The 27,760-nt window shown below is 37.8% G+C and overlaps 1 protein-coding gene across 2 annotated transcripts in view; it reads left to right on the forward strand.

The window, feature by feature from the left end:
* Positions 1-27,760, forward strand: part of TMTC2 (transmembrane O-mannosyltransferase targeting cadherins 2) — a 385,731-nt gene that overhangs the window by 292,964 nt on the left and 65,007 nt on the right. For both annotated transcript variants that reach the window (XM_043880553.1, XM_043880564.1), the window contains one exon: positions 5,181-5,262. In XM_043880553.1, the coding sequence (XP_043736488.1) occupies positions 5,181-5,262 (82 nt within the window). The remainder of the gene's footprint in view (positions 1-5,180; positions 5,263-27,760) is intronic.

Raw genomic sequence — 27,760 nt, forward strand, 5'->3', positions numbered from 1 at the left:
TGGAAAAAGCATTGATCAGCTGTCGAAAGAGATACTGTTCACCTTTTATACCCACTCAGGTGGGCACCTGTTTCTGAGCAGGGAAGGTAGCATCCAGTTTAATTAGAAAACAAAATAAATGTGCTGCGAACTAATCATGTGCTGTAGAACAGGCTACCTAAACTTTACTGAATATTTATGTTAATGTGTATGTTTTATTGCTGCCAATCAGAAGAGGACCTGACCAAGCCTAGTTCCAATTGAGGATGCTTTTTTTCATGAATTTAAATGATACTAATCTTGAGTCTGTGTTTTTCATCCTCAGTAAAGTGCTGCAAACGTTGTAAGTCAGGAAATCTGAAATCTATAGTAACATTGAAGATGTGAGCTGGAAGAGTCTTTTATTTGAGGAAGGGGAAGGTGATAGGAATGGGAGACATTTTATGGGAAAATTGTGAAGCTTAGTTTCTACCATGACATAAAGTTCTACAAAGTATTTTTGAATTTTGGTAATTAGGAACCAGATGGTGGCCTCCAAGGTGGAAAGAATGATTTTTTTTTTTTTTTTTGAGGAGATAGGAGTAAAATCAAAGAATGTCAGAGCTTTCTATGCCACCAAGTAAAAACCCATCTTTCTCCTTTGATCACTATTTACTCAAGTGCCAAATTACGAGGAGAATAAAAATCTCAGACGATTATATAAAATTGCTGAAACCAGTAATTTCCACTTGACTTAATGATTTTTAGCAACCCCTCAAAATTGGTATTATGTTCATTTTTCCAAGTGAGGAAAAAGAGGTTCAGAGATGTTACAAAAGATACTGAATCACACAGCTAAATAGAGGCAGCAAGATTCAATCAGAGGCTTGTCCGGTTCCAGGTCAGATCTCTTAATGAGAATCAGAGAAAGTCCTTGTCAGTCCTCAGTGCTGCGCGGCTGTCTCCCTTGCTTATTGGGTCACTTGTTTTCTATGCGCTTCCTGCAACTCGGACGTGCAAGGGACACTCTGTGTGGTTCAGTTGAATGGTTATGTCCTTAGTACAGCACAAGGAATTCAATAAAATTTTCACTTAAAAAAACAAATGAATATGCAGATATGTCATAGACTTGGCAGTGGAAACCAAGCCACTCCACTCACATTTCCCTTATTTGTCACACTGACCACAGTCCCTTTTGCTTGGTTTTCTCAACCACCACAAGTGTCCAGACACCCCAAACAAGACACACAATGAGTAAGGATGCTTGATAGGAGGGGTTTTGTATAACCAGAGGCTAGTCCATAATGCTTGCTTGTAGAAATGCTGACATAATCTAAACAATGCCAAGAAAAACCTGCTGAGACATGATTTTTTCTTCTTCTCTACTTTTTTAACCGAAGTCCCTCTAAAATGGAAATAGTGAAAAGAGTAAACTTGATTAAACTTAGTGTTACCTCCCTACCACCCTTCCTATGATCCAGTAATATGTGTGTTTGGCTGGCTTAAGCATCTGGCTGAATCTTAAATTTTATATACTCTTCTGAGACTTTTATTTTCCACATAAGTGGGCACTTGACTAAATAGTGATCAAAGTAGAAAGATGGGTTTTTACTTGGTGGTTTGCTACTTCCCTCAAAAAAGAATGTTCTGGCCTTCTATATATTTGTTTTGCATCTAGGAGGTGGTAGGGCTCACTGTCTTTTAATAACCTGGTTCTTTTGAGTAACCTGAGATGACTGGCCTTTGAATTTTGGTTTATTTTTTAAAGCTGTATACTGCTGCTTTAGCTCAGTCAGTAAAGAATCTTCATACAATGTAGGAGACCCGGTTCAATCCCTGGCTCTGGAAGATCCTCTGGAGAAGGAAATGGCAACCCACTCCAGTATTCTTGCCTGGAAAATCCCATGGACAGAGGAGTGGGGTGGGCTACAGTCCATGGGGTCACAAGAGTCGGTCATGGCTTAGCAACTAAATCACCACCGCTGCTGCTTTGCCAGTGGACTATACACATAAGAATTTTACTACACTGTTTACTGTGACAGTGATAAGTGAGCCACTTTCTTCTCTTCTGTCCTTAAAGCTTAAGTGGAATAAAGTTCACAGATGCCTTTGTATTTTTGTATGAAATATTTGTCCAGACTCTTTACCAATGATAATTTTCATTTTGTATCTTTGTTTTATTATCTTGTGCAAATTCTTAGTATATTATTTTCCAGTGATGATTTAAAGACTGACCATGTGTTTTGAGGCTCTGAATAAAAGCAAGATACAGTGTTTGTCATTCAGAACTCTGTATTTTATTGCATACTGTGTATGTATATATATGCAGAGTACATCATGTGAAATGCCAGGCTAGATGAATCACAGGCTGGAATCAAGATTGCTGGGAGAATTATCAACAGGTTCAGATATGCACATGATGCCACTCTAATGGCAGAAAGTAAAGAGGAACTAAAGAGCCTCTTGATGAGAATGAAAGAGGAGAATGAAAAAGCTGGCTTAAAACTCAGTATTCAAAAAATTAAGATCATGGCACCTGTCCCATCACTTCATAGCAAATAGAAGCGGGAAAAGTGGAAGCAGTGACATCAGTGACATTTTGTTTTCTTGGACTCCAAAATCACTGCAGATGGTGAATGCAGCCATGAAATTAAAAGATGCTTGCTCCTTGGAAGAAAAGCTGTGACAAACCTAGACAGCATATTAAAAAGCAGAGTCATCAGTTTGCAGATGAAGGTCTATATATTCAAAGCTATGGTTTTTCTAGTAGTCATGAATGAATGTGAGCATAGGACACTAAAGAAGGCTGAGCACCAAAGAATTCATTCTTTTGAATTGTGGTGCTGGAGATGACTCTTGAGAGCCCCTTGGACAGCAAGGAGATCAAACCAGTCAATCCTAAAGGAAATCAAATCTGGATATTCAATGGAAGTACCAATGCTAAAGCTAAGTTCCAGTACTTTGACCATCTGATGCAAAGAGCCAACTCATTGGAAAAGACCCTGATGCTGGGAGAGTTTGAGGGCAGGAGGAGAAGAGGGCAGCAAAGGATGGGATGGTTGGATGGCATAACCAACTCAATGAATATGAATTTGAGTAAACTCCAAGAGATAGTGAAGGACAGATAAGCCTGTCCATGGGGTCGCAGAGTTGGACACAACTTAGTGACTGAACAATAACAACACTCTACAAATAAAATATGTTAATGTTTATTATAAGCGTAGAATATGCCTATCTACTATAACAACTACTTCATGTGTATCCTTTCAGATAATTCTGTAATCACATGAAATAGATTTTATTATCATCATATTAAAAAATAATAAATGCTCATTTTAGAACACTTTTAGGTTTACAAAAAAATTGAGCAGAAGATATAGAATTGGCATATAGTCTCTTATCCTCCTACACTTCTCTGGTTGTGTTAACTTGAACTTGTACATGTTACAACTGATGAGCCAATACTGGCACATTATTATTAATTAAAAGCCATAGTTTACATTAGGGTTCACTCTTTGTGCTTTGTATTCTCTATGTTTTTGACAAATGTAGAATGACATGTTATCTGTCATTACAGTACTATACAGAATAGTTTCATTACCCTAAAAAATCTTCTATGCTCCACCTGCCCTCTTTTTTTGTAATAGAGGAAATTATAGCTAATAGATGAAATTATTTTCCAAGGGTCATTTAGCTACAAAAGTGTGAGAGCTGCTCTGCCTCCTGAAATCTATGCTCTTAACTCATATCGTAGACTGCCTAGTTCATCACAATTATTTAATCATTTAGGGGATCCTATCTTGGTAAGATTCTTGCTAATTCTTACTAACTTCAACAAAGGGTAATATGTGTAGCAAGTATTTTGCTTGTGCTTTCCTTTGAAGTTAAAACACTGAGAAATATCGCAGGAGAATTTTCAATGTGTAATTATTGGATATTTGGCCAAATGTTTCTTATAAATTAAACACGAGTTATTGACATGTGTAGCATTAGTAAAATGAAAGAGAAAGTCAGTGGTCTGATCGGTATAGTTATCACTTGCTGCTGGAATAATGGTTGAGTAAAAGAGCAACAGAATTAACTTTTTAAGCAAAATGAATAAACAAAAAGAAGAGGTCTTTTGGAGACATGAGTCAAAGTTACATAAAATGTAGAATATTAGGTTAATCATATACCTCTATCTTTGGAATAATTATCTCCTTAACAGTGGTTTAAAAAATATGTATGTGAAGGGGAAAGAAAAACATCACATGAAGCTAATGTGGTAGACAGTGTATGAATTAGAAGGAATGATCAGATGAGATTGTCTCTCTCTTCTTTAGATCCACAGCTTCTGGGCACCACCCATGGCTTGCTTCCACCCAGTTAAAGTAGATCTTCATTTTACCCTTGCCGTACAGGACACGGCTTTTTTAGGAAGGGTCTTCTTTGGACTGTTCTCTTAGCTTGAGTCACCCCCTTTTTGTTACTCTGTAGGCAGTTTTGGTTCAGAAGCTACAACACAGCAAAGAATGTCTAGTTTTAGAATCTGCCTGGATTATGCTATTATTTCATGAAAAATCAGTTTATTACATATAAGCCTTTGCTCCTACTTTTTGCTTATTTTCTTCTGAGATTGATGGTAATGCTCACTTAAAACTGTAGCTAGGGAGAAGATCTAGCTTTAGACTAAATCCTGATGTAGGTATGTTGTAGTCCTGAGTGACAGCAGCAAGGATAAGCAGTATTCGCTTGAGATTCAAAAACTTGTGACTTAGTTTCTTCCTATATAAAGTAAACATTAGGACAAAATCATCTCAAAAGCTAAAATGATCATCATTCTTTACAAAGAAGAATGAATGAATGAATGTCGACAACATAAATTGAAGGGAGAAAATAAAATAGAAAATGAAAACACATTTCCCATCATTCCTGAAAACTCTCTCATCCTTTTGGTTTCCGTGAAACCGTTTTTTCCCTTTTTTCTCTTGCTCTCCTAGTTCTCTGTGACATCTTTGATGAACTCACTTTCCCTGTCTCTTCTAACCCTGATGTTTTCCAGGATTCTGACTTCAATCTTCTCTCTCAACACATTCTGCTTGATCATCCCATTTAGATAAAAACAGAGCACTGCTTTTTGATGATGAGTAACAGGTAGACATTAGTCTACCTCATACGGTCCCAGGAGGTGAAGAATCCTTCATGATGTGCTGCTGAATCATCCATTTTCTCTGTTTTTCAAGGGTCGTAAGAGTGAGGCTGAAAAGTTCTTCTTGAAGGCTATTGAGCTGGACCCCACCAAAGGAAACTGTTACATGCATTATGGTGAGTGGTTGATAGTTTTTTCCATGTCCCCCACAATTATGAATGCTGATATGAGATTCAGGTTGCACCGATAAAGAACATTTTGAGAGGACATTGACTTCGCCGTTGCAGACATAGCCTTGAGCTGTAGTCTTGCCTTCTTGTTCAAAGCAGTCATGGTAACAAGGGCTATGCCTTATGTTTTCCCTTAGTTATTTTCATAGGACTTCAGTGGTGAAAGGTATTTTCAGGCCCTCCCCCCTCCCCCAGTTCAGTTTGGAGTTTAAGTGAGATCTCATCAGCAAATCATCTCACTCCTTGCCTGATGCATGGTATATAATTAAAATATTAATATTAGCTCTCTTTTCATTCTAAATTACAATATATTGCTCACTGAATGTAATATTTTGAAGCTTTAGAGGCTTATCTTTTGGCTACCAAATCTTGCTTTCTGGAAGATTTGGAGGTACCCCAGCCTCTAAAGGCCTGAGATTAGGGTTAAGGATAAAAACTGTAGACTCTAAAGGAAGTGACTTTCACTAAGTTTACCCTCAGTTTATCTTAACCAGTCCAGAATGAACTTATATAACAACTCTGTTATACTCCACACTGTCCTTAGTAGTGAGTCATGTGTTCCTTGAGGCGATGTATGTAGCTGGTTTGGTGTCAGGTAAGATGTACTGATTTCTATCTTATTTGCATTTGCAATAGCTTTCAAGGAGCTGAAAAACATTTGCTTTTGCTGATCCCTAGGAAAAAGAATTTTTTTGACACTATTGACTTTGATGTGTCAAGTTATTATCAAGTAGTAAACTTAAAGATGAATGGGAATGAAATATCTTGAGGAAATAAAACTATTATATTTGTATAATATTAAATTCCTTCTCCCATTTTCCAGCTGGTAAAAATGAATCAGTGATGGGCTGTGAGTGTGGAAAATGAAAATTTAAAAATGGAGGATACTCTTAATTAACCATCAGTTCATTTGTTTATTTATATTGTGTGTATATGTTTATTTTATTTTATTTTTATTTATTTATTTATTTATTAGTTGGAGTGTATATGTTTATAAATGTAGGATTGTGATACTTTATCTTTTCAGCATAGCACAGCATGTAATTTCATGCAACTAACTGCATCACCACCCCTGACTTTCTTTCACAATGCAGTTTTATTGCCATGTTAAGATAGTAATCAACTAATTTAAGTTTACTGAAGAATTTAGTTCAATTTTTCAGGTTTTCTTATATAAAGTGTTTTAAATTAGGGTTTTCTCGTGTATACTATTTTGGGTATCCCTACTGAGCTAAGGTAACCCTGATTATTTTCTTGGAGTGCTGAAGGACCTCTTTGTCATTTTATGAAATAGGTTTGTTTTTTTTTTAAATCCTGTCTTTCTGCTTGCATTTCCTGTACCTCAAACTAATTCTACTTAACTGCATCGTCTAAGCTTCTTTCCCATAATTTTATTATACACTTTAGATTTTTCACAACCAATTCGTTTAACTTCATCATTGCTTCATTTGAAATGCCATTGGTCGGGGGGGAACTATTAATTTTAAGAGTTACCTCCTTTATTCTGATTTCTCTGTCTTTACCCACTACTAATCTTTTAATTTATTTTTTATATTTCAGTATTCTTCTGAATTTTTTTTCCTGGGGTGGTAATAGGGAGTATTACTTGCAGGAGAAATTTTTGGATTTAGTTTTAACAGAAAATGCAATAGATCCTTTATTGTGTATGTTATTAGGAAAATAGTGATAAATGTTCTGTAAATGCATGTGTAAAACTAATTCTTCTGAGTACTCTTTGGTTATTTTAAAATTTTTGGCATATAGCCATTACTAGAAGTACATTTGTTTTCTAAGGGAGGGATGATTGCATAATTCAATATGCTTTTATGAATAGTTTCAATATTTTTCCCCACTCTGGAATAAGAAATAGAAAGGAGTCAAAAAATGAGGCATCAGAAAGCAGTAGTTAAGGCAAAATAATCTACAAACAGACAGGAAACCCATAACTGAGTGCCTGATATTCCTGTCTCACTGTGCTCAAGTTATTTTAACATGTACATTTAAGGGAATATTAAAGTTTTTGTTTAGAAAAAGTCTGCTTCAAATGAGTAAAATTTAGAACTGAAAGGTTCTTTTAAATTTATCTAATGTAACCTCTGATGTATAAATCAGTAGATTGAAGCCTAGAGAGATGAAGTTTTTGCCCAAGTTAGTTGTAAGTAACTAAATTTTGGGTCCCTTGATAACTGTCATTGCTTTTCTCCTATAATATATATTGCATTTCTTTTCACAACATTGTAAATAGACACAGTTAGATAGACACAAAGCATCTATTGTAGGCAGACACAAGGTGGCTGGGTAGGTAGATAGGTGTTTTGGATTTGTCAGCCCTTTTGTGCAGTTTTAGAATGTCAAATTCATATAAATCACAACTTAAAATTCTTAGCAAAGGGTTTTTGTTAATTTTAATTTGTATAAGATGCAAAGCACTGTTCTGTTTTCAGAATGGAAGTTGTGCTATGTAGGTAATAAATAGGATGATGTCCTTTTCAGAAGGTGATGTGATGGGAAGTAGAGTATAAGAATTCTTGAAACCAGATAGTCAGGTGAAACATTTTTGAGGAGGTGATATTTGAAATCTAAGCTGATATTTTAAATCTTGCAACTCTTTGAAGAGCCAGATATGAGCATTTCAGACAAAGAAAGAAAGTTCAAAGGTCACAGGCAAGAACAAGCTTGTGTTCACAGCAAAGAAAGAGGCTACTATGACCAGAGCTTATTAAACCCGATGGAAAAGTGGAGGGGATGAGACTGGAGAGGAGGCAGAACTAGAGCCCCCAAGCCCAGGAGGCTTTGGTACCCAAGCTAAGGAGTTCACTTTTTATTTTAAGAGCAGTGGAAGGAACCATGTGGTGAGATAGGATTAGAGAAGGATCAGAGTAGAGCAGAGAGAACCCGATTGCTATCTCACAGGCGAGAATGATGGTGGCTTAGGCTGCAGAGTGGTTGTGGGGATGTAAATATTTATAATGAAACTATACACTTACCTTCCTTAGAAAATTCTGAGGTAGTTAACAGGAAGGACCTACTTTTCATTTTTGCACCATCAATACCCAGCATATTACCAAATCACAATAATGCACAATAATTGCTGAGCTCAGTTAATTTTAGAATTGGACACAGGTTCCAAAACTGACTGAAAATTTGCTATGTTAAATTTTGATTTACTCCTTGTCCAAGAGGATACATATTATGGTTTTTATATCACTTTTTTCCCCCACATACTGGTTGTGGATATTCTTTTTCTTTTTTTGGTTGTGGATATTCTTAAGGGTATTTATGCCCATGGATTGAATGAATAATGACACTTCAGCTTAAAAATAAAAGTTTAAATGAAATATTAATGTTAAATGAATATTTGTGTAATGTAAATGAAATGTTAAATGTTGTTTTGAGTCTTTTAATGCCTTTGCAAATGGTAATGAACATGCCAGAGTGGGTGAGTTTTGTTCTATTGGAAATTCGCTCTGCCTGGTGATTGTGGGTTTTTGTGTTTTGTTTTTTTTTTTAGCTTATTAATGGTACGGGTGCCTTGGAGTATGCCATCCAGTTGGGACTAGACAGAGGATATTATAGGAATTTGTAGTGACTGCAATGGCAATTAGAAGGCAGTATTTAAAAGTGTTGTTATAATGTTATTTGTGTTTTGAACCCACTTGTTTTATGCCTTGGGAGAAGGGATTACATTAGAGATTGCCATTTTTCCTTCATGTTGACTTTCAAGAAAGAAAGCTAAGAAGATTTATAAAACTGGTTTAATAAGTTAGTTAAATGTAGCCTTTTGGTATGTATAGTCTCTGGGATTAAGATTCATCTGTAAAGTGAAAATATTGATATGGGCTTCCAAAGTGTTTACCAACTCATATTTCACATTGTTACTAATATATACTTAATTTCTCACTGATCTTTCATCAGAAATTTTAAGGAATGGAAAATAAATAGGCTTCAAACTATGCTATTGGTACTAGTATAATATGTTCATAGCTCATCAAGCTTACAGTGAACTTCCATGTCCACATAAAATAAATCATATCTGGTCTTTATAGAATTTAATTTATTAATAAGTGAGCATTTGGTGCCTGGATGTCTCTTCTGTGCCTGTTAGCGAAGGGATTCTCCATAAATTTTCTTTTGGCTCCAGCAGGAAGCTTCTGCTGAAGGAATGAAAGTTAAGACAAGTCCCTCCTTGTTTCTTGATCTTGTTTTGTGTTTTAAAGGATTACTGGAAAACCATTTTGTCAGAAAGAATATTTTATAATTTGTTTTTACAATACATAGTAGTAAATTTGATGTAGACTGAAAAACTAAAATCAGTATGTCTGTTATAAGGTACCTACTATGCATAAATCTGGGACAGATGTCAAGTCATTAGATATTAAGCACCAAAGCATAAAAAATTAAAAGGGAGCAGATTGTGACAAATTCTAATGAGACGTACTTTTTTATGTAGATCTTGGGTGGTTCTTCTTTTCCTATCTCTTAACCGTATGTTTCTAAGAGCAAATAATTTAGTCTCCTTTTTTTTATAATTGATCCTTTCTCTCAGTGATGTTCATTTCCAAGGATTCAGCTATGTAGTGATGAGTCCTTTTTAAGATTTTCTTTTTTTTTTTTCCTTTTTAAGATTTTCAAATTTTATTTTATTTAACTATTTGGCTGTGTTGGGCCTTAGTTGTGGCATGCAGGATCTTTGATCTTCATTGCAGCATGTGGGATCTTTAGTTGCTGCATATGAGCTCTTAGTTGTGGCATGTGGGATCTAGTTTCCTGACCAGGGATTGAACCCCGGGGCCCCTGTGTTGGGAGCACAGAGTCTTAGCCATGGGACCACTAGGGAAGCCCCTATAGTGACCCATCCTGATCTTCTTCCTCCAACTCAATATTTATCAAGCACCATAAGTGTTACCAGACTCAGGTCTGACTGCTTGCTGCTCAAAAACCAATACTCCAGAGGCATGTACTGGTAGAAAGGAAAAGCTGCTTTAATCAGAAGGCTGACTATCTGGGGTGAAGGCAGACTCATGTCCTGACAGCAGCTCAGAAAATTCTGCTCAGCAATGATAGTTTTTAAAGGCAAAAGGGGGAAAGGATCTCTGAGATTCATCAAGGCAAGAGGTCAAGCTCTGCATCTTTTTCCATTGCGTGCAGGCTAGTTGACTCCTCATGATCTCTTCAGATGTTAACTTGCCTGTGTGTTGTCTGCCTGCAGAATTGCTAAGGGGGCTGCTGGACATAGAAAGCTAGTCATTCTTTAACTATTTAATCATTCATTCTTTTTTTAATCTAGGGAAAGAATCAACAGGTTAGGCAAGGTATTGTGGGCATTCAGTAGAGCATAAGTCAGGAGTTAGGTTAAATGTTCTAGTGATCTCATTTCTATAAGGTTTAAGCAGAGCAGAAATAGACAAACAGGAAAGGGGCAAAAGAGCTCTTACAAATCCTCACTTGTCAGACGTTATTCTGTCCCTATGAGATTATGGGTGAAAGTCTGTCTTCTGAAATTTCATGCTGACAGAAGGGCACCATATTCTCCGAGTAGTAGATGTTGACATGGCTTTGTAGCATGTCTTTGCTGACAATCTTAGTTGCCTGCTTACATATATGAGCAGAAAAGTTACAATTATTTTGACACCCACAGTTATCGATTATTATGAACAATAGTGTTAATTCCTTTCTCTTGAGGCCAGTTGTGCTCAAGGTAGAGCAGCTTATGCCATGGCTGTGGTCTGGTCATCACGCAGTTAGCTTTCCCCTCTGGTAGTAGTTACAGTTGGGGCTTTTTTTATGGCTCAGACAGTAAAGACTCTGCCAGCAATGTAGTAGAGACCCAGGCTCACTCCCTGAGTTAGGAAGATCCCTTGCAGAAGGGAATGGCTACCCACTCCAGTATTCTTGCCTGGAGAATTCAGTGGGCAATTAGTTATAATATCTGTAAAACAACTCAAAAATGTGTATCAGAAACTGAAAGATTCTGTGACTCTATTGCCCTGATCATTAACTACTTGAGCTTGCTCTTTTGTGACTCAGGAGGCTTGAGAAACCTCAACTTTTCTGCAAAAAATGGGCAAGGGAGATGGAGAGATCCTTGTGCTTGGGTGGGGGTCAGGAGGGGCAGCAGGATTCTACCCAGTTTCATAAAGGTACAACAGGGAATAAGACAGGCTCCAATGTAGACTGAAAACTGGAAAGGGAGGCACAAATTATAAAAATGATGATTTAATTATAAGTACAATTAGTTTTTAAAAGGAGACACACTGTCAACTAGGGGGACTTGACCTGGGTGGCTGGGGGGCAGGAGAGCTATGCCTGATGCATGTAAATGATAAGTAGGAGTTCTCCAGACAAAAGTGTAGAAGAGAGAGGATGCAATGAAGAACATTAAACCAGAGAAAATGCTGAGGCAGAAGGCAAAGCATGTGTCTGGGAATAGTTCAAGGATAGAACTAGAACTGTAGTTAGATGCTAAGGGAAAACACAGGGCATATACATCCAAACTGAAGTACATCCAAATTAAGAGAACTGATCATTTTTCATCTTGGGCCACAGAGAAGTGAGAAGTTTTTTTAAGTCTATAATTATCTGTGTGTTTTTTTTTTTTTTTAATCATTACTACCAACAAGTTTAGAATCCTGAAAATTTATTATTACATTTGTCTAACATTTTGTGATCTTACTGAGTGGTTTCTGACCCTGATCTTGTTTGGTCATTATTTAACCTCTGTGAGGTAGGAATGGATCACAATTACATTTGGCTAAAACAGTAGACAGTAGAAGTTCAGAATTTTCAAGTGACTCTTGGATCAGAAATTTTCAACATATGTCCATGGTGGGAGAAGAACTTGAAAATCCAGCTCTTTCAACTTTTTTTTTTTTTTTTTTTTTTTTTTAATTTTTTTATTAGTTGGAGGCTAATTACTTCACAACATTTCAGTGGGTTTTGTCATACATTGATATGAATCAGCCATAGATTTACACTTATTCCCCATCCCGATCGCCCCTCCCACCTCCCTCTTCACCCTTCTACTGTTACCATCATAGGCTATTATTCTTCAGAATAATTTATGGATATTAAATCTCATTTTAAAAAGTAGTCACTTTTTAAATAGTTAAAGGTAGAAATAGTTAAAACACTGGGTTTGATTTTTCATCAGTGAGCACTTAACGAAGCCTGAAAACTATTTAATGGGTTGAATTGGTGAGAGGCATGTGGTTGCTTTTATTATTCATAATTAAAATAGAATATGACAGTGAACTGAGATTGGTTGTGTTGTATGTAGTATTTCATTTTTAATCACTTCAGAAATTATAAGAGTATTTTAAAAATTAAATAAGGAACTAAATATTGGTATTTTCTTGATTAAAAATGAATATATGTTTTTAGCCTTTGCAAAAATTACATGGAGATTCCAATTATGTTCAGTGCTTCAGACTAAAACATTTTGCTAAAATATCAGTGTTTTGTGTGCCTTTATTGCTCAAGGACAGTACCGGCAGTTCACAGGTGTGTAATTAGAACAGGATTTTTCTAAATGTTGTTCCAAGCAATTTACTTCTTGCCTAAGATTTTTTATTTTTAAATTCACTTTTATAGCAATATGTTTAGTAATTTAATATAATTTAATCTTCATACCACAATAAACTGTGGAAAATTCTGAAAGAGATGGGAATACCAGACCACCTGACCTGCCTCTGGAGAAGCCTGTATGCAGGTCAGGAAGCAACAGTTAGAACTGGACATGGAACAACAGACTGGTTCCAAATAGGAAAAGGAGTACGTCAGGGCTGTATATTGTCACCCTGCTTATTTAACTTATATGCAGAGTACATCATGAGAAAGGCTGGGCTGGAAGAAGCACAAGCTGGAATCAAGATTGGCGGGAGAAATATCAATAACCTCAGATATGCAGATGATACCACCCTTATGGCAGAAAGTGAAGAGGAACTAAAAAGCCTCTTGATGAAAGTGAAAGAGGAGAGTGAAAAAGTTGGCTTAAAGCTTAACGTTCAGAAAACTAAGATCATGGCATCTGATCCCATCACCTCATGGGAAATAGATGGGGAGACAGTGGAAACAGTGTCAGAGTTTATTTTTTTGGGCTCCAAAATCACTGCAGATGTTGAATGCAGTCAATAAATTAAAAGACGCTTACTCCTTGGAAGGAAAGTTATGACCAACCTACATAGCATATTAAAAAGCATAGGCATTACTTTGCCAACAAAGGTCTGCCTGATCAAGGCTATGGTTTTTCCAGTGGTCATGTATGGATGTGAGAGTTGGACTGTGAAGAAAGATGAGCACCGAAGAATTGATGCTTTTGAGCTGTGGTGTTGGAGAAGACTCTTGAGAGTCCCTTGAACTGCAAGGAGATCCAACCAGTCCATCCTAAAGGAGGTCAGTCCTGGGTGTTCATCGGAAGGACTGATGCTGAGGCTGAAACTCCAATACTTTGGCCACCTCATGCGAAGAGTTGACTCATTGGAAAAGACCCTGATGCTGGGAGGGACTGGGGGCAGGAGGAGAAGGGGACAACAGAGGATGAGATGGCTGGATGGCATCACCTACTCGATGGGCATGAGTTTGAGTAAGCTCCAGGAGTTGGTGATGGACAGGGAGGCCTGGCGTGCTGAGATTCATGGGGTTGCAGAGTCGGGACTCGACTGAGCAACTGAACTGAACTGAATCTTCATACCTATGTGCATTTTATGTGAGATACTCTCCAGAGACTTTTAGAATTGAAACTTTCCCAGGAGTAAAATATTAAGAAATAAGGAAGGGATTAGCTAAGCTTACAAACCAAAAATAAATGGAAAATTACATGATTTATGTGTTTCAAAAAAAGAAGACAGTTAAAGGACAAACAGTTACATGGTAGGAAATAGTTTACTTAAAAGCAAAGGTAAAAGATAGGGCTACTTAAGATATGAGAAACTCGATAGAATTATGAGTAAAACAACACAAAGACTAAGGGGTATAGTAAGAATAACAAATAATTCTCAAAAGAAGAAATATAACAAGTTTTAAAAGACAGGTAAACATACAAGTTCATTAGAAATCAAATTCAGGTAACAATGAATTCCTTTCAGTGCTCTAGCCTGTATTCTCAGTAATTCTTCTCTTGGTAATATATCTTAGGAAAATACTAATTTTTTTCTGTGTTTAAGGTTATCAACAAAGTAATTGAAGCACAGCATTGCTATTAGAGGAAAAAAATTTTAAAAATATCTAAATGTCCCAAAAAGGAAAATAAATAAATAAACTATAGTTATTCCCTTTTGAGGAAATATAAATCCTAGGTTAAATTTATAAAGAAAATAATAAGAGGCAACTATCTATTATGCATTATGGTACATGAAGAATCATAAATTATACAAAATAACTATATCATTTAAAAAAGTAAAGTAAAATGAGGAAAAATGTCAAGAATTTTAGCTTTTTGGACTTCTTTAGTTAATTTGGGAGGGCAGGCTTAATATTTTTAATTTTGTTTTCTTTAATAAACATATTAGTTTTTGAAGTAATGATTACCTTAGCAAAATATGAAAGAATAAGCATCTTAATCTATTGCCTAGTCTGTAGAAAAGATAGGAAAATTATTATAGGAACCAAATAATTATCCAAAAATTATTTACTAGAACTCAATATGTAAAGTTTAAGACATTAAAAATTATGTGGTAAAGGAATAAAAAGTAGAGGAAGGCATCTTGTCTGAATTCTCTTAAATACTGTATTTCCTTGATGACTTCACCAAATATAATGATAGTACAAACATTTACTAAGTGCTTTTATATCCTGAGAAATTCACATGTAGCATCTCATTTAATCACCACAAAAGCTAAGTGGTGAAGTTACCTGTCTCCATTTTGCAATGAGGAAGGTGAAGTCATCAAGCTGTAAGGCAAATTACCTAGGATTTCAGTGCTGTTTAATGTAGAGATAGCATTTGAACTGAAACACTCCTGACTACCACGTTGCACTGACATTATCTCTATGTCAGTGTAAGGGATAAACACAGATGTTTTACATCTATGGATCCTTTATTGGTGGGTGATACCATATGTGTCAAATACACTGAAAGTTGGGAATCACTCACCTTTAATTGTTACTTGGGGCATTCAGAAATAGCAGACTATTTCTATTTATCTTGTCAAACATGAACAACTTATTTAAGGTCCACGCGTCAGTGAATGATGAGACAGTCTTTGTTCGTCTGTTATTTTTTACCTTTTACTCTGAAGCCATAAAAGACTTAAAAATAAGAGAGAGAAATCTTTATGAAATTCATACATTTATTATCAGCATTCCATTCTTGGTTCTGTCTGAATTTCCTTTTGAGGAAAGAGAATGGTAAGAATGTTATATACATGTAATATTTACTACTTTGAATCCATTACTTACTGGCCTTTTAAATGTCATTTCCAATTACTTTTTATAGAAATAATATAACATACTCCTTAAAATATAAACACTAAAACTAAAATTCTTATTATATTCAGTATGTATCAATCTATGATTCTTATGCATTGTATACTTGAGTCTTATAAACCTTTTTTCATAAAACACATTTAAAAACTAATTTATTGTGGTAACAGCAATCTGGTGTCATCCAGCCTGACCTTATTGTCATACAAATGGCCTCTTGTTAGTCGTACAACTGTAAGCAAATTCCAAACCTCTCAGTGCTCCCATTTCCCCATATGGAATATGCCGTATTTCTGAGATTCCAAAATGACATCAGGTCTGACTCACTGTCTTAGTCCATTCAGGTTGCTACAACAAAACACCACAGACTGAGTGGCTTATAAACAAACAGAAATGAATTTCTGACAGTTCTGGAATTCTGAGATCAGGGTGCTAGCACTGTCTGGTGTGGGCCCTCCTCTGGATTGCAGACCTCCCCTTGTAAAATTGTTTGGGGGAAGAAATGAGGAAGCTCTTTGAACCATCTTTTATGAGGACACAAATCTCAGAGCATTCATGACCTAATGACCATACAAAGATGCTACCTACTAACACCTTGGGGGTTAGGATTACAACATTCAGACCATTTCACCCAAGTTGTATTATATTTCATTATGTTTCTAGAAAGAAATTAATACTACAGTTAAAAGCTATACAAGAATGATAAGATGCTTCACATTATTAGGATAATTAAATCAATCCAAGAATTATGGCATGGCCAGACTCCAAAGTTTGGAGAATATACATAAAGGAATCTGCTTGGTGTCATGCCAGGCACATACGTATCTATTAATGCTAGTATTCTTATTATTGAGGTTCAGTCTCAAATATTTGCATTTTTGACCCAGTTGTAGGTGCTTTTATGTATGTTTTGTCACTCCAAGAATCTTAACACTGGGAAAAAATAACATTATGCCTGTTTTACAGAGCAGAATTTAAGATATCAAGAGTGTAAGTGATGTATTGAAGGCCCTATGCCTAGTAAGGGTCTGAACCTTGTCTGACCTCCAGCCCATGATATGTTTATGGCCTTATGCTTTAAAAAATTCACTCTAACTAAATGTAAGTCTGTTGGGTCCACAAAGGTGACACAGACTCAGAATGCTGAGATTTTGGTGGAGTGCTGGTGGAGATACTCATGGAGCTCTTATAATCACCTACTTGAAAACCTCAAGAAGGGCAGCTCAGTCACCAAGATAGTGAAAGAGCTGGATAGGAGCAGATGGAGGGAGGGGCTCATGTAGAGAGAGAGTGAAAAGACAGGAGGAAAGGCCCCAGCCCCCACCCTGTGCAGGTTTATTCATGCTATGTCATTTATTCCTTCTGATAACACAGTGAGGTTATCCCTGTTTAAAAAGTGAAGAACCAGAGACTCACAACCAGAGAATCTTGAATATAACAAGGTGACCTTTCTCCAGTGCTAAAAATAGTACTTCATGCAAAGAAGGTGGCCAGTCAATATTTTATTTAACAAAAGAATGACTAAAGAAGGATAGACTGGTTTTCTGTTAGTTTTACTCTTTCCTTTTCTTTTCTCTGCTTCCAATTTTTGCATAGAGATAGAAGGAAATGGCAACCCACTCTAGTATTCTTGCCTGGAGAATCCCAGGGACAGGGGAGTCTGGTGGGCTGCCGTCTATGGGGTTGCACAGAGTTGGACACGACTGAAGTGACTTAGCAGAGAGCAGAGGGAATCTACTTTTTTAAAAATAATTTCTGACTAGATCTTGTTCTGCTAAGAGAAAGTGGACTAAGTTCATGCCTTAGTCCATTAAGACTACTATAACACAATATCGTGCTTACAAACAACACAAATTTATTCCTCACAGTTCTGAAAGCCAAAAGTCCCAAGATCATGCTCAGCTTGATTCAGTGTCTGGGGCCCGCTTCCTTGTTTATAGCCATGTTCTGTCTAGTTCTCCTGTGGTAGAAGGGACAAGGGAGCTCTCTGGGGTCTCTTTTATGAGTGCAGTACTCCCATTCATGAGGACCCCACACTACAACATAAGCACCTCTTAAAGACTCTACCTCTGCATAGCATCACTTTAGGGGTTAGGCTTTCAACATATGAAAAGGAAGAAGGCATAGACTTTCAGACTGTAGCAACAATTTACATATATTCTTTTGAATATTTTATATAGGACTCAAAAAGTCATAAAAACAAGAAGTTGAGAACTGAAGTTTTGGATTAGGACATATAAAGTGCATTGGATTTTGGATGGTGGGTCAAGGATTTTGGAATGAGGCACACCCAGCCCTACTGTAGATTACTTCCTTGAGTGTGCTTTCTGCTAGCTTCTTTGCCCCTCAAATTCTTAATCTGGACATGATTTTTACTGCCTCAAATGAGGGGTCATTTATAATTTCATAAAATAGCTAGCATGTAATAAATGCTCATTTGTTGTTTGGCTGCTCAGTCGTGTCCAACCAACTCTTTGCAGGCTCATGGACTGCAGCCCACCAGATTTCCCTGTCTTTCACCATCTCCTAGAGCTTACTCAAACTCATGTCCATTGAGTCAGTGATGCCATCCAACCATCTCATCCTCTCTTGTCCCCTTCTCCTCCTGCCTTCTATCTTTGCCATCATCAGGGTCTTTTCCAACCAGTCAGCTCTTCCCATCAGGTGGCCAAAGTATCAGAGCTTCAGCTTCAGCATCAGTCTTTCCAATGAATATTCAGGGTTGATTTCCTTTGGGATTGACTGGTTTGATCTCCTTGCTCTCCAAGGGTCTCTCAAAAGTCTTCTCCAACACTACATTTCAAAAGCATCAATTCTTTGGCACTTAGCCTTCTTTATGGTCCAACTTTCACATCCGTACATGATTGCTGGGAAGACCATGAATTTGACTATGTGGACCTTTGTCAGCAAAGTAATCTCTGCTTTCTATTACACTGTCTTGGTTTCTCATAGCTTTTCTTCCAAGGAGCAAGTGTCTTTTAATTTTATGGCTGCAGTCACCATCTGCAGTGATTTTGGAACCCAAGAAAATAAAGTCTGTCACTGTTTCCATTGTTTCCCCATCTATTTGCCATGAAGTGACGGGACTGGCTGCCATGATCTTAGTTTTTTGAATGTTGAGTTTTAAGCCAGCTTTTTCACTCTGCCATTTCACCTTCATCAAGAGACTGTTTAGTTCCTCTTTGCTTTCTGCCATAAGGGTGGTGTCGTCTGTGTATCTGAGGTTATTGATATTTCTTCCTGCAATCTTGATTCCAGCTTGTGCTTCATTTAGCCCAGCATTTCGCATGATGTACTCTGCACATAAGTTAAATGCTGAGTAAATTATAATAATCTTAAAATTATAGTGAAAACCATACTAATATCCTGGAGAATGAATGAATTGTATAGAACAATTTTTTAATGAAGTATATAAATAAGGGACAGAAGTTAGGGGAAGGGGAGATAGAATAAAGATGTAGGAATTAAGAAAAAGAAGAAATCATTACCTGTCAGCATGCAGATGGAAAGACCAGACACAAAGGGAATAATTGCTTGTAAGAAGAAGAAGGATTATAAGTGACAAGCAATTAGGAACAAGAGAAGAGTTGGGGAGGAGAGAGAGAGAGAAGGAGGGAGGAAGGGAGGCTGTCCTCCCAGTCTTAGCGATTTCATTCAGTGACTGAATGTACTTGGGAGCTTGTTTGCAGTCTGCCTCTGCTTAAGTGAGACAGCTGTTCCCAAAGTGTCTGCATCCTGCCCTTGACTCCTCCGTGCCCCTGTGGACACATTTGTAAGTGAATATCTCCCAGAAGCCCTCAGGAATTTTGTGGAGCACAGTGAAAATACTGAGCTCTTCTTAAGCAGAGGATGTAAGCTCCTTGACCACTTCTCTCCAGTCTCATTACCACCCACCTTAACTTAGTCTCAGAGGCATGTTCCTTTCTGGAGTGACTTCAGTGTCTGCCTTTGAGTCCTGCATATGTCTTATCTCCTTCCTTACAGCTCCCATGTCTCAGATTATACAACATACTAGAACAAAATGTGACTACTTCTGCCTGTCTTTAATTAGGTTTACCCCTCATCTAGTTATGGCTTTGTCCTCATCTTTAGGTGATGAAACTCAGACTGTTTGAAGTCTTAGCCTGAACGTCTTGTCCTTGATGGAGCATACTTGATCCCTATTGAATCTCTTTATTACCTAAATCTATAATGGGATCGGTTGCTTCCCCACTCCATGCCCCCATACCACTCCTCCCCTTTCTCTGATCTCTTCAATTCCTCCCTGGACCCCCCCTTCTCCTTCTTTGTCCCCTCTAATTCCCACTCTCCATCTGATAGTCCTTATAACTCTCTCGGTTTCATAGCCCTTCTGAAAAGAGTCAGGGGAGAAATAAAAGCAATAAAGCAGCACTGGCCTTCCTGGCCTCCTTTCTGGGTGAGCACAGAGCCCTAGCCTGCTAACCGTCTGATCTCCTTTGCCCTGGACACCTTTTGTGCCACCTGTCCAATTCAGGCCAGATTCTTGGCCACATGGTCATGTAGGGACAGATCCAGGGCCTTCCAGCCTGAAGCTGAACTGTCCAGATTGATCTCCTGGGTGTCCTTTTCCTTGTTTTCTTGGCCCACCTGTTTTCTTATCCAGTAACTGTCACAGTTATTACTCTGGCTCTGTCTCAGTAAACCAGAGCTTTTATTAACTCAGACTGCCAAAGCACAAAAACATGAAGCAGCAAAACTGGACGTGAAGGGAGAGAGAGATTGCTGTGAAGACTGAGGGCAAACGTCACTCAGACAGTCATCAAACCTCCCTTCAGAGAAGCGAAAGAGAAGAGTCTCCTCTCTCATTTTACTTCTCCCAGGCATAATGAGCACATGTTAACAAGTAGCCTTTCTTCAGTAGAATCTCTTTCCAAAAGCTAGTCTAAATCTTGTGCATTTGGTTATTACCCACCCATCTTATCAGGACTTCACTACTCACCTCCTCAGTTAGAAATAGCACAGAAAGTGCTCACTCACCTCTGCTCAACTTCACTGAATCGTCTTATAATTAGATGTCATAACCATTATTACACGTCAAAACCAGTCAGCCCAAATACTTCCACAGTCCCTTTTATTCTTCTTCCAGTCATCTGACACTTTGGGAAGAGCCCTCAGGTATAGATAAATGCTTCTGGATGCTAGTAATAGACAATAAAGGACGGAAATGGTATGGACCTAATGGAAGCAGAAGACATTAGGAAAAAGTGGCATGAATACACTGAAGAACTGTACAAAAAAGATCTTCACGACCCAGATGATCACGATGGTGTGATCACTCATCTAGAGCCAGACATCTTGGAATGCGAAGTCAAGTGGGACTTAAGAATCATCACTACGGACAAAGCTAGTGGAGGTGATGGAATTCCAGTTGAGCTATTTCAGATCCTCAAAGATGATGCTTTAAAGTGCTGCACACAATATGCCAGCAAGTTTGGAAAACTCAGCAGTAGCCACAGGACTGGAAAAGGTCAGTTTTCCTTCCAATCCTAAAGAAAGGCAATGCCAAAGAATGCTCAAACGACTGCACAATTGCACTCATCTTACACACTAGCAAAGTAATGCTCAAATTCTCCAAGCCAGGCTTCAGTAATACATGGAACATGAACTTCCAGATGTTCAAGCTGATTTTAGAAAAGGCAGAGGAACCAGAGATCAAATTGCCAACATGTGTTGGATCATCAAAAAACCAAGAGAGTTCCAGAAAAACATCTACTTCTGCTTTATTGACTATGTCAAAACCTTTGACTGTGTGGACCACAAAAAACTCTGGTAAATTCTCCAAGAGATGGGAATACCAGACCACTTAACCTGCCTCTTGAGAAATCTGTATGCAGGTCAAGAAGCAACAGTTAGAACTGGACATGGGACAACAGACTGGTTCCAAATAGGGAAAGGAGTACATCAAGGTTGTATATTGTCACCCTGCTTATTTGACTTATACGCAGAGTACATCATGAGAAATGCTGGACTAGATGAAGCACAAGCTGGAATCAAGATTGCTTGGAGAAATATCAATAACCTCAGATATGCAGATGACACCACCCTTATGGCAGAAAGTGAAGAACTAAGGAAAGAGCCTCTTGATGGAAGTGAAAGAGGAGGGTGAAAAAGTTGGCTTAAAGCTCAGTGTTCAGAAAACTAAGATCATGGCATCTGGTCCCATCACTTCATGGCAAATAGATGGGGAAACAGTGGAAACAGTGACAGACTTTAGTTTTGGGGACTCCAAAATCACTGCTGATGGTAACTGCAGCCGTGAAATTAAAAGATGCTTACCACTTGGAAGAAAAGTTATGACCAACCTAGACGGCATATTAAAAAGCAGAGACATTACCTTGCCAACAACTTTCCATCTAATCAAGGCTGTGGTTTTTCCAGTGGTCATGTATGAACTATAAGGAAAGCTGAGCACCATAGAATTGATGCTTTTGAACTGTGGTGTTGGAGAAGACTCTTGAGAGTCCCTTGGACTGCAAGGAGATCCAATCAGTCCATCCTAGAGGAAGTCAGTCCTGAATATTCTTTAAAAGGACTGATGTTGAAGCTGAAACTCCAATACTTTGGCCACCTGATGTGAAGAACTGATTCATTGCAAAAGACCCTGATGCTGGGAAAGATTGAAGGTGGGAGGAGAGGGGGACAACGGAGGATGAGATGCTGGATGGCATCACCGACTCAATGGACATGAACTTGAGTAAACTCTGGGAGTTGGTGATGGACATGGAGTCCTGGTGTGTTGCAGTCCATGTGGTCACAAAGAGTCGGACATGACTGAGCAAATGAACTGAACTGAACACTTACCTTGTGCAGTTTATCTATATTTAAATTTGATTATAAGTTGAGCAAAGCCAAGCAATTCACCTCCATCTAGAAATGATGCAGTTTGCTTGTGGTACCTTGCACAACTCCCTTTTCAAATTTATATACATTTTATAGTTAAACTACCTTCATAATCTCCCTTTTCCTCTGCTAGATGGAAACTGTTCCAAAAATAAATGTTGCATTTATCTTCTTATCCCCATATCTTGGGTTGGATACTTTAAACTTCAACTTGTTATTTTCACAAATGGTTGGAATTATTTCACAGTACAATAGAATATAATAAATTTTAGACACCTTTCGTAGTTTGAACTTTTCTGAAATTAAATATCTTTGAAGGTATTAATATAACTGATGTCTGGATCACTTATATTCCAAGGGAAATTCAAAGGTCTGAAATCAGGCCACCATGTTGCTCAAGTACAAAAGGCACATTCACAGAGACTAGTTGTGAATGGCACGCTTGTGTATTGTGCACGTGTGACCATTCACTGCAGCCTTGCCTAAGGTCACTGTGAGGTGAAGGCTATGAATAGGCAAGCACCTGATGACCTGGGCTGGCTAGATTTTAACTTGGTCTGGAAGAAGAAGCAGTTAGCCGCATAGAGCTATGACTCGGCTAATTCAGTCCTGCTATTGAGTATATATTTAGTAAATCCCCACTGTGTGCCAGGAATCAAGAGTGAACCACTCTAATATCTGGGGTAGAGCATTCCAGGAGGAGAGAATGGAAAAAGACCCTGGTGAAGGGGTCTTTGTTACTCTGATGTGTTAGATGACCAGCAGGAGCCTACTGTAGATTCAGTGAACAAGAGGGAGAGAAGTGGAAAACAAAGGAGATGAGGTCGGAGAAGCGATGTGAAGGTTGAGGGTAGAACTCCATGTTGGTCACATCGGGCAGGATAGTCCAGTGTGATGACTTTCAATTTCCTGAGCCAACTGTGGAATGACAGGACCCCTGACTGCTTGTTGAGAGTAGCCTGTAGAATCAGGGGCAGAAGTGTAGAGACCCATAGGGAAGTTACTGCTGGTATCCAGGGGGAGAGGGTGGTTTGAGACAGGGTGGCATCGGAAGTAAGACAGTTCTAGATATATTCTGATAATCTGATGTCCTCTCTGAGGGGACTATTTTAACAAAAATTCTCTGTTCTACCTAAAGATTTTCATTTGCCTTTAACCATTTTTAAAGGCTATGTATGAGTGATTTTTCCTCAAGAGAATTGGATTATCATATCACTTATTACTAATTGTTTTAGTTCCTTAATTTAGTTGCACTGATCATAAGACTGAGTTTTTCATAATATTTTTAGTGAGAAATGACAGTCCCAACTAATCATGGGAGTTTAAATGCAGAACATCTGGAAAGCGGTGTTTGAACCTACAGCTTAAGGCCAGCTTACAGTTTTATGGGTTTCTACCTTTCAGACAGCTTTTTAAATCCAGGAATTAATGAAAGATTGATCTTCACAGGCTTGTCATATTGATACGTTGGTAAAAATCTACAAAGTAGTTAAATTGTTCAGTGAGACAATTGTCTAGAGAAGAAGCAGCATACCTCTAATGCTGAAATAGTTGAATTCAAAACTCTCAACTGCTTTCCCCTTCCTCCTGTGAGGCTACTTACACTCTGGGCCTCTAGAGAAAGCTTTCTCTTTTTATATCCTCTTCTGCCTTTCCCTGCTCAATGTATTTTTTGTTTTATAACGCATCTTTTTTTTTTTTTTCTTTCTCCCTTTAATTGGATACTAGGAAATAAGATGATTGTAATTAACTTGGGTAAGACAAATTACAAACCAAAGAAATAATGATAAGGTATGGTAGCACAGTACACCCGGAGAACAAAATGTATTTTACTTAAATTTTTGTGGTTTCTTTATTTGAAATTCTACTCAATTATCAAGCGCAAAAATGTGTTTGCTGTATGTGAAAGAGAAGTGATTTCTCAGAGATCTAGCCTGTTAATGAGGAATAAAGCTCTTAAATCTCCTCATTTTGAGTTTGAGAGAGTAAACTTACATGTAGTATTTCTTATTCATATACATATGTATTTCTAGCTGTACATGTATGCAGAACCTGGTCGTTATGCCTGTGACGTGAGGGAGGGCATGTCTCATGCCGTTGATTTCCAGAAGAGCTCAGTCTTACTGGTAGCTAACCTCAGACAGGAGTCCAGGGTATCGTGCAAAACATTCATTTTCTTGTTCCCATAAGACAGCTGGCTCTTAAGCTATGGGCCCTGTACTGGCAGCATCCGTTTTCTGTAGGAACTTCTTAAAAATGCAAATCATAGGCTCTGCCCTAGACCCACTGCATCTGAAATTTTAGGAACAGGACCTAGCTCTCTGTTTTATCAAATCCTCAAAGTGAGTGTGATACGTCCTAAAACTGGAGAAGCACTGAGAAAGGCAGTCTTTCAGGCCTTGCAGATCTGCCAGTGTGGATGGGCTCCCCAGAGGGACTGCCCCCTCAAGTTTTCTTCCTTTCTGTTCTATCTCCCTTCACTCCCCGCAGTGTCCTGACTCAGTCCTGTCTCAGAAGGAAAGTGAAAGTGTTAGCCATTCAGTTGTGTCAGACTCTTTGAGAGTCCATGGACTGTAGCCCCCCAGGCTCCTCTGTCCATGGGATTCTCCAGGCAAGAATACTGGAGTGGGTAGCATTCCCTTCTCCAGAGGATCTTCCCAACCCAGGGATCGATTCTGGATCTCCCGTGCTGCAGGCAGATTCTTTACCATCTGAGCCACCAGGGAAGCCTCAATCCCAGAGCCCCAGTAGGAGATCCAGCTCACCAAGCTTCAGGATCTGGCTCAGTCTTGGTGGGCTCAGTGGTCAACCTTTGTAATCTTCAGTGAAGAGTACTTCTGGCTCACTTGCTAGTACTGATCACTTCTTCTAACCTTGATTCAGTGCTTTATTATGTAAAACAGTTCACCTCCCAGTAGTAATCAAGACAAGAGGATTAAGATCACCAGCCTGTCACATGTGCTATAAGTGGGGCAGTCATGGTGGAACAATTCTGGTTTATCACCCCTTGTTCCAATACAGTTAACAATACCATTCCCTTTTACTCTTGTAAGTGCTCTAGTTTAGACTGGTAAATTATATTACAGTGAACTTAAACAGTAGGCAATTCTAACACTACTGGAAAGTGATCAAAGAAGGCTTCGCCAAATAGGAAGTGTTTTAGGAAAGGAGGAGTGTTTAGGAAGGAAGTGAAACATGTCCTATTATGCTAGGTGGGCAAGACAGGCAGCCTGGAGATTGGGGCGGGACAAGGCAGAGAAACTGTAGAGGCTGGGAGTTGAGGGCCAAATAAGGATGTGAAGCAGCAGGTTGCACTAAGGGAAGCAGGGTAGTTCAGCGTCTGGAGCTGGGCTGTGGTGGGAGCAATAACAGAAGAAGCTAGTAGAAGAGGAGCTATTAAGGTAGCCTTTTAGGAGTAAGAGCAAATTTTGTTATTCCCCAATAACATATCAATTTGGGATCTTTGGATAATTATGTAGAGGAAACCTAGCATGTCTTTACTTCTTTATTTATGTTGGTTCTGTGTATCTGAAATGCTTTTTGCTCTATTTTTCCATCAATTGTGAGCTCTATTTCAAGCAACTGATTACTGTATAACACAGTATAATAATAATGTATCAATATTTTCGACTTTGCTTCAGATTTTCAACTTCACTTAAAGAACACCACATGATTCACATTGCCTAATGTTTTATAACTTTATCGTAGCAGAACACTAACTAGACTATTGAGATCTATGACTTATTGAGAACAGAATGGAGGGAATTAGACAGATACTACAAAGTCTATGTTCTGTGGCAAAGCTTACCTAAACTGTAAGGAAATGTTTTAAAATATTTTAAAAATTGCCTATTTGATTTTACATAACTAGTTAGTTACTCTTTTTTTTTTGTTGATGAACATCAGAGATACGTTCAGCATTAGTAGAACTTGAAAGGCTTTGCCCTGGTCATTGCATATCAACTGTCCTTCTAGGTCATTGAGTATCATTGTCTTCATCACCTTGACTTCTTGTCACTGTCCCTCTGTTTCTGCATGGACAGTATAGATTTCATTTTTTTCCCCCAGAACTAATATATCTCCTTTTCCTTTTACCATCTGGAATAATAAGATAACCTTCAGTATTCCATTAATTGTTGCATTTCCCTTCTATTCATACAGAATACATTTTCAGAATTAATAACTGTCTGGAAAGGAAAAAGAATAATTAATAAATTCCTACATTATCCTTTGTTTAAATATCACATAAGTAATTAGTATATTTATTAATACATTTAGTTAGGTAAATAGGCCTTGAAGATAGGTAGCAATTAATATTATGTTCTAATTTTTAATCTGTAAGAAGCATAACTAACTGAAAAATGAGTTTAGCTTGGTATCCTGTACCAAGGCATATGTGCAGAGATATTAATATTCAGTATGCTGCAGATTGTCTATTTTTTGTCCTACTTTATTAAAACCTCATATACTTTAAATTGAATCTCATTTCAACATGTCTGTAGAGTTAATGTCTACATGAATTCCTTAAGTAATACATTTTTCTATGTATCAACATAACTACTTACAACTCTGTTTTCTTAATAGTTTTCTGATCCCCAAATTATGTTTGTTTTGGGAGATGAGAAAGGTGCCAAATGTTATGTGAAAAACTAAGAAAGTGATATAAAACATTTTGTAGAAACAACTAAAGGACCTCCAACTCCTGTCAAAAAGTAGGATTAAAAGCCTAGGCCTGGCTTTACTCTCCACTCTTTACCAGTTGAAGTTTAGAAGCCGGGCTTAAGTAAAGCAGTGGCTGTGGTTGATTATAAAACCTTAAAGTGGAAAGTTTCCTCTGTATTTTAAGAACTGCCTTTTAGATCAGAAGATGATTTGTAATATTTACTAGTTAAGCAGTAAGCAAAGAATTTACCATTTTTAAAGTTTTTCAGTTTCTTTGTATGCCTTAGGACTTGTAAATCATTTTTCCAGCAATATTTCATAGTGTGAAAGTCTTGAACTCTAAGAAAACAGGAATCTCAAAACAAACAAAAATAATAAAATTAAACAACTCTATAAACCTGTCAATTGCCTGGGTAGTTTTTGTATACCTCTGTCCTCCCTTGATTTGATTTTCATTTGATTATCTGTATCAGATAAGGTTTAACATCATTACTTTTGCTGC

Source organism: Cervus elaphus, chromosome 3 (genome assembly GCF_910594005.1).
Source record: "Cervus elaphus chromosome 3, mCerEla1.1, whole genome shotgun sequence".
In the NCBI taxonomy this organism is placed as follows: Eukaryota; Metazoa; Chordata; class Mammalia; order Artiodactyla; family Cervidae; genus Cervus; species Cervus elaphus.